Source organism: Xiphophorus maculatus, chromosome 9 (assembly GCF_002775205.1).
Source record: "Xiphophorus maculatus strain JP 163 A chromosome 9, X_maculatus-5.0-male, whole genome shotgun sequence".
Lineage (NCBI taxonomy): Eukaryota > Metazoa > Chordata > Actinopteri > Cyprinodontiformes > Poeciliidae > Xiphophorus > Xiphophorus maculatus.
The window spans coordinates 18,484,633-18,499,811 of NC_036451.1; the positions used below are offsets into that span (position 1 = coordinate 18,484,633).

Genomic DNA, 15,179 nt, shown 5'->3' on the forward strand with positions numbered 1-15,179 from the left:
AGAAGGAGAAAAAAAAAATCCAACTGCTGACGGTTTCAAGTCCCCCCAGTAGAAACTGTGCCTGATTTGTGGCCAATGTTGGAGATGTAAAAAAAAAAAAAAAAGGAAGGGAGGGAGGGCGAGGGAGAGAGAAGGAGGAGGGAAGAGGATGGGGAGAAGGGAGGAGGAGGGGGAGGAGGAGGAGAGGAGGAGGGGGGAGGAAAAACACTAAAGGGGTAGCTATGGAGATGGAGCGTTTTCCTGGCTGCTTTCTTTGACAGGTGTTGAGTGGGGCAAAAGTCTTAAAACAGAATTCAGCATGTACGCCAAAGGTAAAGGAGCTGTCGTCCCTTCCGATAGCCAAGCGAGAGAAAAGTAAGTGGATTGTGTTGCTTTATTGTCAGAGTTTTTACCTGCTTAAACGTGAGGGGGGCAGCGGAGGGGCGCACAACTTTCTAAACTAGGTAGTGTAATTTAAAGGAGTGCGCCGGAGTAAAGTGCGCTCCTCCTCAACTCATCCGACCACCTTGGAGACGCGTCTCTTAAACTTTTTCCTTAAAAAAAAAAGAGCACTTCTCGTGTGTAATTATACGCCTGTCGTTTCCCAACAATGTGAGCGAACAGCTCTGTAAGTTGGTGCGGGATGTTGGACAAGATCACGGATTGTGTTTTTATTTACCCGGTTATTTATAACGCGCACTTGTGCGGCGGTAAAAGTTGAGGAGGCATTGTCGTCGGGGTGAAAGCATGTGTCCGTGGTAGCGTGGACTGCTCGCATGTGTCTCCGTGAAACTTTTGGGGATGAAGCCGCTGGATGCTTCGGATGGATTTGGTTCTTTTTTAGCGGCTCGAAGCGCTCAGGCTGCGCGTTTTTGGTGCGTAAAACACGGGGCGCAGGCACTTCAGGCGGCAAGAGGAGGGAAGCTCTGTCCCGTTCAGCAGCCACAATAGTGCTCAACTTTTAAAGTGAAAACCGCAGCTTTTATTTCAGAGAGAAGCTTTATTTCAAGCAGATATCATCCAAAAAAAAATACATGTGCCATTTTAGGTTTTATCTAATAAACTCGTTTTTTGGTTTATTATGAGCAACTTTTAAATATTGTCCCGACACAGTGATGCCTGTCCTTTTTCTGCTCAGCTTCAGTGGGGTAAAAATAATAATAATAATAAAAAAGTTTTTTCTTTACGTGAGCCTTCGGGGAGTTTTTTGTATGGTCGTGGTGCTGTTTTGTCACCATTACGCACCAAACAGTAAGAGTTTGTGGAACAGCGAGCCGGGCTCCCCGTGGAGATGCAGTTGTAATCCCTAAAACAATGTCAAGTCCTGTGAGGCTGTGCGGCTGCACGACCACCGTCATACATCTGTAATGGAAACATAATTTCTTTTGAGACTCTCTTATATGTTTTGATGCACTGCCGTGTCATATTCAATTGATAAGGCTTTCTAGTGATGTGAGTCACTTATGCGCTTAGTGGAGGCTTCCTCGAGTACGACTTTGTGCACATCTGCTTGCACGGAGCGTCTGATTTCACCCTGAACTCCCATTATTTCGTAGGAAAATTGAGGGTTTGTGTATTTGTGTGTGCTGATATGGAGGAGTGAATCCTAAATGAAAACAGTCCCATGTGAGTTTATGAGCAGCAGGAGGCGGGCTGACCTTTGAACCAGCATATGATGCTTTAATATTGCATATGAAGCGCCAGCATCTCAGTTTACACCAGTTTGTGGAGCCTGGGTTATTTACAGTATGATGAAAAGCCATTTATAATTCAGATAATGTGTCTTTAGTCAGTTCTTAGTTTTGCTCGCTTGTTCTGGGGACTGTGGATTATGTTACATGTGTCACTAGGAGTGAAATCAGCGCAGAGGCAGCATGTATTTCAAATGATAGTGTAGGTGGAGGATTAATAATTTAACTCGTAAGAAGTCTTTTGAGAAAAGCTGCAAATGATGAATGCATCTAACTCAAGGTTGCTTAAATTACAAAAAAAACCCTCCTGTTTGTTTGTTCATCCTGCTGTTTCCTTGCATTTAAATATCTGTCACTTATTTGTAGCAACTTGCTGCTTCCATTAGACATCACATTTTTAAACGTGTTCAGTGATATACAAAAACTTCACAACACTTGAACTTTTTTCCCATTTTGTCACATTAATTACAAATGCTCCATATATTTATTAGAAAATGCATAACTTTGAAATAGAAAGAACGTGGTACACAGTTTTCAGCATTTTTTTTTTAAATAAATGAAAGTCCAAAAGACATTTAATACATGTTCAGCCCTGGCTCTAATTAGTCTTAAGTCTGAACTTTGACTGGGCCATCATAAGACATTAACACAATTTATCTAAACCATTAACAATGGAGCCTTGTCTGTTACTTTGGTTGTCCTCCTGGAAGGTGAATGAACTTCCTGTCCATCAGTTTTGAAACTGCTGAAGAAAAGCATCATGACAGCATGATGTGGCCACCACCATTTCCCCTGTGGTCATAAGTTTTTCTGGGTCATTTTGCGGTATTAAAGTTTTTCTGCCAACTTTACAAAGTTTTATTTTGTTGTGGTCTTATCTGGTCAGAGCACCTCACACATCCATGTCATACGCTTCCATGGCTGGTGGCAAACTTCAAACAGAACCTCCTTTGACTTTCTCATAGCAATAGCTTCCTTCTTGCAACTTTCTGAGAAATGCCAGATTTGTAGAGTGCATGACTAAAAGCTGGCAACAGATCCTACCTGAGCTGTGGATTTCTGCAGCTCCTCCAGAGTTACCACGGGTTAGCAGTTCAATCACACTCTTCACATTTTCAGATGATTAGTTGAAGAATGTCTAGTGAATTTTAGAGCTTGGAATATTGTTTTACATCTAAACTCAGCTTTAAACTTTTTATCCACCTAATAAATGGCACATTCCTGGTCCTGAAACCTTTTCAGAACAGCCACACATACAGAACTTTAAATACACAAAAGTCAAATCTTTTACTAGTCGATGGCAGTTGATTGCATTGGATGATATTCACGAGCGGCAGAGTAAAGGGGTTTAAATACGCCACCACATTTTAAATATTTTACCTCATGAAGGAGCTTCAGAACCCTCGTTCATTATCCCACAAACAGTGAAGTTTGTGGTTTAAATGGGACGTAATGTGAGAAAGTGAATATTTTTGCAAAGCAGTGTATGTGGTGTGTATATCCGTCACAGGCCAGCAGGTAACGTCCACACATCACAGAAAAGGCTCGCCCTCTCCCCTCACCTGTCTTGTCCCCCTAACTCGCCCCGCAGGGCTAACACATGTTCCCTTGTAATCGTGGAGCTCACAACAGCGGCTTCAGTGAATTATCATATTCATATTTACATATTCATTCAACTCTTTACATATTGGCCTAATGAAAAGAAGGCTCTCCAGATGGATGCATATGGCATTAAGGAAATAGTTTATCATCAGAGCTGCAGCTCCTGTTAGGAGTATTTGTCATCGGGTCTTTCTAATTTAATAAAATGTATGAAAGATTTCATGACATTAAGTAAAATAAGAATGCAAAAGTAAGCTGGAAGTACAGTGCAGGTGCTGCACTTGCATGTTTATCTTGGTGTTGTTTTAATGAAGAACAGGTGATGCAATGTTTCAGCTGGGAGCGCAAAACTTGTTGACACCAAAATTTAGGAAATATTAGTGTAGAGAAATATTTTGCTTGCACAGCTGGAGGAAGTCAGATCGCATGGGTGTGGACAGAACACATGAGTTACACTAGAGCATTAATGTTTCATAGAAAAACTTGTAGAATGAAATATTAATGGTTGTGTCCATAAACATTTTGATAAACTGCCTCCTTGCTTTGCTCTTGCAGTGCAAAATTTTTTAAATTTTCTCATGCGTGTGTTGAAAACAACAAGCAGGCCTCTTGACTTCTTTTTCTGATTTTTCGTTTTGCAGCTGCTTTTCAGGAATTTAACTTTCCTCCTGAAATATTCCAACAGCTAGTTTCTTCAGTGTTTTTTCAAGATTTTGTCCTATTTACCAGACCAGGACAGCGACTAACAGACAGTATGTTGTCACTGTCAGAGCTTTTTTTTTTTTTGTAACCATGGCTCCCCTGGTAATAAAGTTTTATTTCAGGTGTCTCTTGTGAGGGCCATTCAGTTGTTGGTATTTTGCAGGTAGTCTGGTGCGTACATCCGCAAACTGATGAAATCTGAAATTGAAACACAAGGAAAAAAGGGTTTACACTGAACTTCTCAGTTACATGCTGTGGATCTCTGGCGTAGTGTACAAAATGTTCCTAGATACAAGCTCAACAGTGTGTTTGAGTGTGTTTAGGATGCTGTGTTGCACAGTGTTGGATAAAAAAAAATCCTGTAAAGCCTTAAAACTGAGACTTGATTTTGTTCAGCAACATAACACAGACCGGCATGCAGAAAATTTGGTGGATTCCTCCACACGACCAAGGAACCGCCACATAACTGGGGTTCAGCCGGCTGGCCTCACTTTCCTCAGGTCACAGGTAGCAGGAGTGTAGAGTGTAGGGGTGTGTTTACACCAGATCTTTGTGTAAGGTTATTTTCATAAGAGCTCTCATGGAAACAGATTTATTGTGATAATAAAAGCAGAGGAAAAACCGATGCATGTTGTCATATAAAACCATTCAGATCAGAATTGGAAGATATTCTCTTTGTTTGATTCTATTCGAGTCAATTACTGAAAAATGCAACTTTTCTCTTCTTATTTGTTAAACACATGAAAAGTAAGAATTACAGTCATTTTCAGTCTATAACTGTAAACCATCAGCGTTCACGTTGATGCACTTTTTGGTTTTGTAAAAATCTGATCAAAGTTAATTGCATTTGTGTTGATGCATAAATGAGCATAACCTTGTGATTCCTTCATTTTCTGTTGGATGCAATGCTATCTCTAGAAAAATAAAGAACCCTCACAACATTTCTGTCTTTTTGTGTTTTCTAAACCTAAGAAAGCGAAATCGGACTCAACAAGTCAGAAATCAAAGAAAATCAATAATTTCTATTTGGCAGAAAAAGCCTCGTCGGTGGACTTTTACTTAAAATTAATTTTGAAAGGAGTAAAAACTGGTGTCAAGCCAGAGGGACAGATGTTCAGGCAGCAAGAGGGTGTTGGGGTTGATTCCCAGCTGGGACCTTTCATGGTTTGTCCCAGGATATGTTGGTGTTTGCATGTCAGGTTGAACGGCTGCTGTAAGTTTCCCTGTGGTGTGTGTCAGTACTCTGTGTGTCTCTGCTGCTCTCTGAAGGACTGATAACGCCCCTATAAACTGCTGGGGGAAGACCCCAGAACCTCCCATTTCCCCACAGAGGAAGAAGCGGGTATAGAAATATATATAAAAAGTCACGGATGAATGGAAGAACTTACCACAGCAGCTTTAAAATTAGTGATCTTTTTCTCATAGGGTAAATGGAAATCTCTTTTAGTTTGTTCTAGTAAATCCGGTGACCTAAATTAAAGGTTCCATTCACAAAAAATAAGTTTAAGCTTGATCAGTCATCTTCTCTTAAGAAGGGCCACAGTTAGCAGTCAGGGAGCAAAATAATTTTTTAATGCTCTATTTGTTTACAGTGTTTTTTGGTGTGACTTCAAGTGATTCTAGACTTGTTTGGGTGAAGAACTTCAAGTGCAAAGTTAATCAGTTTGTTTTGAACGCAAGTTTCTTTACATCCTCCGCTCCTCCTCTGGCTCCTCCTACCTATTTACATGCCGTTTAGTGGGGGATCTTCAGCTCTGAATGCATGGTTTTGATTCTACACAGATGGCTCAGCCATCTGCATTTTAGTCTTTTGAAGGAAGCATAAAGAGCTGCACAGGAACACAAGCAGAAGCAGTATTCAGAAAAAGTAAAGAAACCCTTGATTTACCCCCAGCGCCCTTCGGGGTGACGGCGCTCCCATTCAGATGTGTCAACAGTCAATTAATGCCGCCTGTTGTCAGCCGCTTTTGGTGCATCCGCACAAATTTGTTGCCCTTCGCACTCAAAATAAAGTAGGCAGTATAAATATTGAAGCTCTGTGCCTGAAGTTGTTAATCAGTTTGGCAACACTGCACACCGAGCAGAACAGTTTGTCTCTTATTAACATACAGAGGAAAGCATCTGTGCGAACAGCAATGAGGTGAGTGTCAGGTGATAATAGGAAACAGATGAGTGTTTTGAATATTTGGACTAATTGCTTCATGGTAGGTTATGTCATTGTTGCCCTCATTAACTACTTGCTGATGAAACTCATTAATGGCGAAACCTGTACCAGTAACATCCAAAATACTCCTTATCCTAAATCTTCAGAAAAGCCTGAGATGTTTCTTTGTGGTAAAAGGAGATCATCAGAGCTAAACCGGGTACCAGTGAGATGATCTTGTTGCCATGATGTGTTCACTTGAATGCAGATGCGTTTATGTGCATGTGTGAGAAATGTCTGGATTAACCCGTGGCTAAAGCTGTTTGTGTTTACATGCTCATTGACACTGATTTGTTTTGACAAAGGAACCGCCAGAACAAAGACAGGCAAACAGAAACGGCATGCGCGCTGGGAATAAGCGTCAGTGAAACATCTTTACAGCTTCACAGAGGTCTGAAGCAAGCACCAGGCCTCTCACTCACCTCCATATGACTTCATATAACTCTTTATTTCTGTTGCCCAGCAGAACATTTCATATTTCATAGCGAAATCTTGTTTACCTCTTTAACCATTCCACATTTTATTAAATTACACACAAAGTTTAGTGTGTTTTATTAACCACACAGACCAAAGCACAGGAGTTCATAATAATTGATAGGAAAGTGACACCAAGGTTTCAAAATATTTTACAAATTACTAATAAAAATCTGTAAAGTGTGGCATGGTCTTGTATTGAGCTCCCTTCACTCTGACACCAATGCAGTCAATTTCACCTGTGTAGATTCTCCTCAGTATAAATTCAGCTGTTGCTATAGTTTGTTGGAGAACAAACATCAACATCAAGGAACACAGCAGACTCAGGTCACAGAAAATGTCATGGAGGATTTTAAAGCAAGGTTAGCTTATGAAACAATGTTCTGAGCTTTGAACAATTCACAAAGTTTTGTTCAAACCAATCATGACATAATCATTCATCTGCAGAGATCAGCAGATCATTAAACAGGACAGCTACTATCAGTCCCGTGGTAACTCTAGAGTAGCTGCACATCTCAGGTGTAGCAATCATGTCATTCACTTTACAAATCTGGCCTTTATCACAGAATCCAAGAAGAAAATCATTGCTGAAAATAATTTGAGAGAGATTTGTAGTTTACCACAAACATGTGGAAGAAAGTGCTGTGGTTGGCTGTGACTAAAACCGAACTTCCTGCCAAACGTTCCAGAAAACTTGCACCGCATGTCAGCCCATATCATCCCTACATGGAGTCATGTTGTGGCGTCATCATGCTGTGGAGTTGCTTTTCTTCAACATGGATAACACTGCAAAAACACAAAATCTTTTTGCTCTAGTTTCTACAGCAAATGTTTTTGCAAACTTGAAATAAAACAAAACTAACTTACAAGTAAATCTTTAGCAAGATATAGCGATATAGCTTGTTTTAAGTAAATAATTTCTTAATATTGATGAGAAAGTACTTGATAAGTTAATTTTACTTATAACAAGGCTTTTTTCCCATGGTATAACTTAATTTGTCTGCCAATAGAACAAGTACTTTTCCATCAATATTAAGGAATTATTTACTTAAAACAAGCTTCTATATCTTGCTGAAAAGTTACTTTTAAATTAATTTGTCTTATTGTAAGTGTAATAAGATATTTACACTAGAAGCTAGACCAAAAATACTTGGTGAGATTTTGTGTTTTTGCAGTGAAGGAAGCTGCTCAGAGTTAAAAACAGGGCAGCACCAGAAGGAAACGGGTTGGGAGGCTAATTTGGCGACTTCTGAAGGGAAATGGTGCTCAGGGTCAACAGTTTAAAGGGGGTTGAATACATTTACACATTACCTGCTACGTTTGTGCTGGTTTGTCACATGAAACGTTTTGAAGTTTGGGTTTAAAAGGCAACAAAATGTATATATATATATATAAAAATCAATGATTAGTTGCGTGAGGACCTGTTTATTTCTTTTTTCTTGTCTCTCTAAAAGCAAAAACTAGATCAGCTTCTTCCTCCTTCATCTCCTCTTTGCACTTTTTACCTCATTCTGGCACTGTGATCACTGCTGAATTATTCAAATCAGGACATGGAAGTTAATTTTCTAACTGTCTGTGCTTTAGCTGGCTAAACTCAGCTGGGATGCCCGCGTCTCTGGGGGCAAGTGAAGGAAAGGGAAGGTTGGCTGGGACAGCCTGGGGCTAAATGTCAGGTTTTGCTCCTCAGGACGAGGCAGGCGGAGAGATCTTCTTGATGAATAGATGTGAAACAAAGTGCTGTTCCGCTTGAATGAAAAGGTGGAGCTAAAAAAGAGAGAAAATCACAAAGGGGCTAGTAGACATTTTTTTCCCTGTCCTCTGGCTACAATCTTGCTTAATGAGTATGGAGTAAAAATAGATGCAAATGATTCTGTAGTTGAAAGAGCATGACAGACAGATGTTCAGTGAACCTACTATCATGGGCCGTGATGTTGAGTCAGTTACAGGTCAAACGAGCCTCCTCCCACTCAGTCTGATCTCCCACTTCGCAGCGTATGATTTGCATCAGAGTCTTCCTTTTGCTGCATTTCATCAGTGAGACGGTGAAAGCCAGAGGAGAGGAAATGGGAGACACTGAGAAGGAGGCCGTGTGTGGTTTGTCTCGTAAGCATCTCATCTTTTATTCCTGAGTGACACGTGTAAGCAGCGACGGGGTCACTAAAGAGGAATTTAGTTTTCTGGTGTCCAAAGGGGAGAAAGGAACCGGCCGCCGATTCGGTTTCTCTCTTAGGCACACCTGTCGTACTGAGCATGCTCCTTTTAGAAAACTGCATCATCGGCTTGCATGGAAGGTCCTGTTCTGCAGAGTTACACTTACTGCTTCTGACAGAGTAACAAAAGGTGTCCCCTGAAGCCTGGATTGAATGAGTGTTTTTAAATAATGCATCGCAGCCAGGGCAGGTGCCCATCGCTGGTGCGCAGCGCCCCTCAGATCACACCGGCCTCCGCCATGAAAATTTCATTGCCGCAGAACTCTTGGGAATCTCTGTGCGATCCTGTACAGCGCAAAAAAGAAAAAAGGGGGATATATAGGAACTGACGCTTGCTGCTGGGTGTTTCACACCGCAAATAGGGGCTCAATTTTACACATTACAGCAGTGGACTCCCCCTGCTTTCACCATAACGTCACTGCCATGTGAACTGTTCAGCCTGACACAATGGAAACAGAGGAGAACGTGTGAATGTAACAGGGAAAAAGAATGTCCTTAAATGGAAGGGGCTGTTTTCAGAAATATGAAGTCAGTATGCTGGAGCACTTCTTACATGTGTTTTCTTTAACACCACTGAACAGAGAAAATGGATCAAGTTGTTTCACTGTTCTGCTTCCAGTGCATGCAAGCGGCAGCAGTAACCCTTACTGAATATTGTTTCATAATATAAAGATATTAGAACAACTTAAGGCGAAATAACATGTCAACAATTCATTAGCAATGTGAGATGCATAAAAACCCTGCTGCTGTGTGCCTGGTAAAATTCAGAAGTAAATAAATAAACAACTTTAAATAAAAATACAGACTGTTGCAAAAAAATAAAATAAAATAGGACGCCATATATTAAAATAAATCTTAAAAACCTTATAATGTCAACAATAGACCTCCAACAGACCTCTTGAAACAAAAACGCGTCTCTACAATTAAAAAAAAAAAAGTACTGCACATGTTTGACTTTCCAAGGAGGTGTGCAGGGATGAAACTGTTACTCTCTAAGCAAACATGAAGGCCAGACTAAGTTTAAATAAAGGCAAACTAAAGAGCTGACGTTCTGGGATAATGGTCTTTGGACATATTAGTTTAAGGTATAATTATTTAAACACTAGAAAAAATAAGGGATATGTTTGACCTGAGCCAAGTAATATGTTACATAAAATTAAACTTTGAAGGTGGAACCGTCATGTTTGGGGATGTTTTGCTGAAGTGGGCGCTGATCAGCTCACCATCAAAGAGTTCATCATGAATCATATCATGTAGCACAAGTTCCTTGAGGAAATTATCACATTATTTGTATAAAAATAAAAGCCGAAACATAACTGGACCCTGCAACGTGACATAAATGATATCAGTAACTCCTGGACCGAGTCAAAGACCAGATGTTGATTTCCTTGAGACGATGCGAATCGACTTGAAATGAGCTGAACATGGCAAGAAACCCCTGTTGGCCCCTGAGGCATGTAGAGGACTACAAGAAGTATCTCACTGAAGTTTTTTCAGCAAAAGAATGTAACTCCAGTTAGTGACAGGAATGGCGCCCTAACATTTTCAGTTTTGTTTAATGAGTAAAATAATTACCCTTATTTATTATCTTTTTATCTCACTCCCCTTCCCAGAGACCTTTTTTTTAAATCAGCAATTTTTTTCCATAAAGAACTAACTGAGAGGTGTCCTTAGTTTTTTTGTTTTTTTTGTCACATTACTATATGTCACTAAATTAAAAGTGAAAAAGAAAAAGAAAGCAAGATGCAATGATGTCATACATTATGTGGAGGACTGGCAAAATAAACAATTGGCCCCTGTTTCCCTGATGCTGCTCCCTCCGGTCATGGCACCTCTTAAGCTGAAGGGGAGCCCAGTCAGCACATAGCCTTTGCCTCATGCTGCGAGAAAGTTAAAAGGGCAATAAAAAGGGCATGCTTACCAATATAATTAAGCAATTTAATGGAGATTTTCATTTCAGCTTGTTTCCTTTCAGCTTGTTGTTTTCCTTAGTCTTCATCTAAAGATGTAGAGAGGTGCAGCACTTTCTCTGTTCCACATTCGTGTCTCACGGAAAACTGCTCTCAAATCCAGAGGAAGGGGCTTCACATGGAACATACATAACTGCTGCTTAAAAGTATGTGTTTTATTGTTAATTTTGATTTTATTGTCATTACTAAAATGAAATTGAAATCCTCTTTTAGAGTCCTGAGTGGTGAGACGGCGATTAGCCAAATTAGTCATAAAGTCGATCAAATTGCACACTTTACTCTTAGTTTCTAGCATCCGGCATGTAGAAGTGAGTGAAACTTCATCAGTGCAGACGGCATGGCATAGACTCAAAGATAATTCACAGTTACAATGCTGCAGCACTGATGAAGTGAAATTATCAACACATCCAAAAAACGTCACAGCAGCCTTGTTGATGTGGTGATCAAACCGTGTACTTCATTATTACATGTTAATCAAATGGTTCAAGAGAACCATTTGTTTCTTTTTTTAGTTTCACTCATGACTGAATGAACCCTGTTTTAGTTCAGTCACATCTCAGGAGGCTGGAACAGTTTAACATGTTTGACCTCCTCTGCATGCTGAATAATAGTTTTAAGTCTAATTTGTTATTTTTGTAAGAGTAAGTTTTGTCATGTTAGATTTGACAGCTTTAACTCATTTCTAATCCTTACTTATGAAATTATGGTTTTTTTTATATATATAATACAATAAATACATGCTATACTTATATTAAAACATAATTTTCATTTCAGATTTTTGGAGAAAAATTTAGTGTTTAAAATAATATACAGCATTATACCATAATAATAAAAACAATCATTAATGATGATTCATTTTCAATTAAATGTTATTTAGTTTGCATGTGCTACAATAGAAAATGGATGCTTATGTGGTTTTAAAACAGAGAAAAGTTTTTGATGCTGTTTTCTGTTTGTTGTGAGCTTAAGCTGGTATGGATCAGCTGCAACAAATTGTTTTCCTTTTTGCAGATGGATGTCAGTTCATGCCACTTAGTTGCATTCAATTCTGATTATCCAAAGCTTAGAAAATCTGGTTGCTCAACTGTTGGCCTAGTTCAATATTGATTCACTCAGCATCATCGACCCAAACAACATATCTCCGTGTCTGTGCTGGCCTGAATGCATGTGATCCGTATAAAAATAATTGTTCATTACAGACGAAAACATTGCAGCTTTGCTGAAATCTGGAAATTTATGTCTGTACATATTGTAAAACTGTTTAGTTGACTGATTGCTTCGGTGCAAGTACATCTTTTGTCCTCGATTGTTTGAAGAGACTGATGCAGTTTTGTCTGAGTCTGTAAAGTTCAGTTAAATGTAGGCGACAGCATTTGAGTTGCTTGGGATGATAGCCTTGAGCTTTCTGAAGTCTGGGCCAGCTACACTTGTCAAGATCCCTTCTGGTGACTGTGTGATGAGCACTAATAAGGCAAAGGCAGTGACAAGTAACAGGAATGAGTCAGCTGCTGAGAGAAAGTAACAATTTGTTCTCCTGGAAAAGGAAGGTTTGCATTTATATATCGGCTTCATTATAAGTCCCTTCATAAACTCTCTGCCAATATCAAATCAGCAAGAAAAACAAACGAAAAGAAAAGAAAAAGATAACGACAGTAAACGTTTGTTATAATTGAACAGAACAAGATTGAGTGTTTTCAATTACAGATTACAATTAAGGTCCTAAAAGTGATGCTAGGAATCATTCATTGTAGTTAGGATGCAACTAATAACAAAAAATGCTGCAATAATATAACCTATTACCTGTATTAATATAACCTGTATTAAAAGACTCCAAAGTGAGTTAGTTTGTTCATTAGCTAGTTTTGATGGGAGTGCCATTGGCCACAGCCAGCAGCAGACAACAGCCTTCATCCAGCCAGGTGAATGAGGGTCTTATGTGAACCGGAGTCAACTAGAATCCGTCTCTCTGATCATGTATCTTCCATGAAAAGCAGCGTTTCTTTGTCACCATTGGTCACGGTCACTACCGAGCATTGGCAGTGTCATCTCCCTTGGCTTAAAGCTACATGGTGTCGAGGCAACGGCGTGTTTTGGAGTTGATTTACTCTTTGGGTAGAGATATTTGCCACCTCCAGAATCTCAAGACATTGTTGGATGCTCGGAGGTTGGTGCTGGAGATTCGGGAATCATTGCCTGAAGTCTAAAGGTCTTTGTAGCCTGGAGGTTACGGTTAGCTTCTTCAACAGTAGTGAAGAGTTGGCCAGAAGAGCCGACTGGGAGCTGTCCAAGGACAGATAAAGAAACACTGAATATTGTAAGCAAAATTTACAATTGTATGGGTGTGAGTCGAGTCCCCCGGTGGTCAGCCGCAATATTACATTTATTGTAAAGGAAAACAAATTGTTTTTTAGCGTCCTTAATAGAAGTACTAACAGTTTTGAATCCAACAGAAAATTTAACAATTCAAAGGTTATGTAAGGTTTTGTCTCTAATGTTTGCCTTTTTAAAATTTTGAACATTAAATGGTGTTACAGAAAAGAAAAATCTTTCTAACTTGCAGGTCTAAAGAAAAGTTACGTTATTTTTCATCTCAGCACCAATTTTCACCATTACCCTGTGTGATTATACCTCACAGCAAGACAGATATGAATTTCATTCAGAGGGCTGAAAGGGGCTTGATGTGTGCAATTTGCATGTTCTTTCTTACTGTTAGAGTCCCAATGCTTTGATTTTACTTAGTATAATAAAAAAACATAGCAAGGTTTGGTCAGCCAGCAAGTCTTTGGCTCCGTTCACACTGTTGGTGATCACTTGTGAGCAGCTCAAAGAACACCTGGTAGACAGGATGAGTCTCTTTTCCCTCAACTCTGGAAACTTTTAATCAGATCTCATAGTCTTTGACATAAATTATTGTTTTTTTTTTCCATATATGAGACCACATGCCATAGACTTAAATGATGTGACGCTTGAGCATGTTGCAGCATGTTTTGCAGACAATCCTTTTGCACAACAAAAAGAACACCTTTTATACTAAACACGAACATTTACAATGTACCTAGAAGACCACTCACTTGTCTGTTGAATTTCGTCTGCATTTTTCATTTCCCATCTTTTGATTTGCTGCCATGATTGTCATACAAGAGATTTATTACAAAGGTTGTTTCTATTATGCTACCCTGACTCTTTAACCTCCAGAACTTAATAATTAATAACCTTGAACTTTTGGTTTCCCCTGTGTTGTTTGTTGTCTATTGGAGTTTATCAACAGTGATGGCATAGTTACTTTGAAAAGTAACTTTAATCGGATTACTGATTACTCGTTGAAAAAGTAACTTAGATTACTGATTACTTGAATTGGAAAGTAATTAAGTTACATTAAAAGTAACTTTTTTAGTTACTTTCAGCAGCTGCTAACAACAACGCTCCGCCACTTGTGAAAATTACACACAGGTCTTTGCCAATACTTAATTGCAAGTTATTTTATAGTGGTAACATCAACAATGAATCTCCACTTATAACTGAAAGGGAGATTCTCACAACATCTGAACTTAAAATCAAAAATCCTTAACACATAGGTTTTGAGTACTATTAAAAGTACTGCCCTCCTAAGAGGGAGGTTTTTCTGTCTTTGGTCATTTCCAACCTGGTTGAGTTGTTTGTACAAATGGTAAAGCAGCAGAAACAAATATCTCCACTTCATCTACCAGGATCCTACTGGAAAAACAGTGTTTGTGAGGGGAAAATTTGTGAATTTTGAGTATTTTTAATATCTTCTCTGTTTTTTTGTGAACTTCACATCTAACATTTTCTTGTGTTGTAAGATCGGAGCAATGTTACCACTCTAGTTTTTGTTTAATTGAATTTTGTGAAATGATGTTACCTGATTAGTGTCAACCTTGAAATAATAAAAAACGTCATCACAGGAAAACAAAGATACCAGTAAGACTAATATAGCTAATGCACAATGTCCAAAAATAATTGTGTGACATGATAAGGATGTAGGTATTTCACATTTTCATGTGATGTAGATCTGGGTGATGTCTGAGTATCATGTCCGAGCTCATTCCTTCTCTCCGTTGTCCCGTGTTCCTCAGAGTGTATACACCGTTTTGTTTTCAGTGTCTCGGCCTCGACAGCAGACAGCCTGAAACCACAGGGATATGGCCAAGTGCCACCAAAGCTCTTTAGCTCTTCGCTGAAGAGCCTTACATCACACATTTACAACCTCACCACAATGTATACGATCTTCGCACGGTAAAAGTCTTGTTTATCTCGGCTTCGTTTCACGTGAACAGTGAGAATTTGGTCCTGCTTTGGTTCAAAGGTTTTACCATCCTGTTTCATTGCT

At 39.3% G+C, this 15,179-nt stretch overlaps 1 protein-coding gene across 2 annotated transcripts in view; it reads left to right on the forward strand.

Moving 5' to 3' along the window:
- The first annotated feature begins 200 nt into the window (after window positions 1-200).
- LOC102228095 (single-stranded DNA-binding protein 3-like) overlaps window positions 201-15,179 on the forward strand; it is a 103,305-nt gene continuing 88,326 nt past the window's right edge. For both annotated transcript variants that reach the window (XM_005795613.2, XM_023339973.1), the window contains exon 1: window positions 201-354. In XM_005795613.2, the coding sequence (XP_005795670.1) occupies window positions 299-354 (56 nt within the window). In that variant the 5' untranslated portion in view covers window positions 201-298. The remainder of the gene's footprint in view (window positions 355-15,179) is intronic.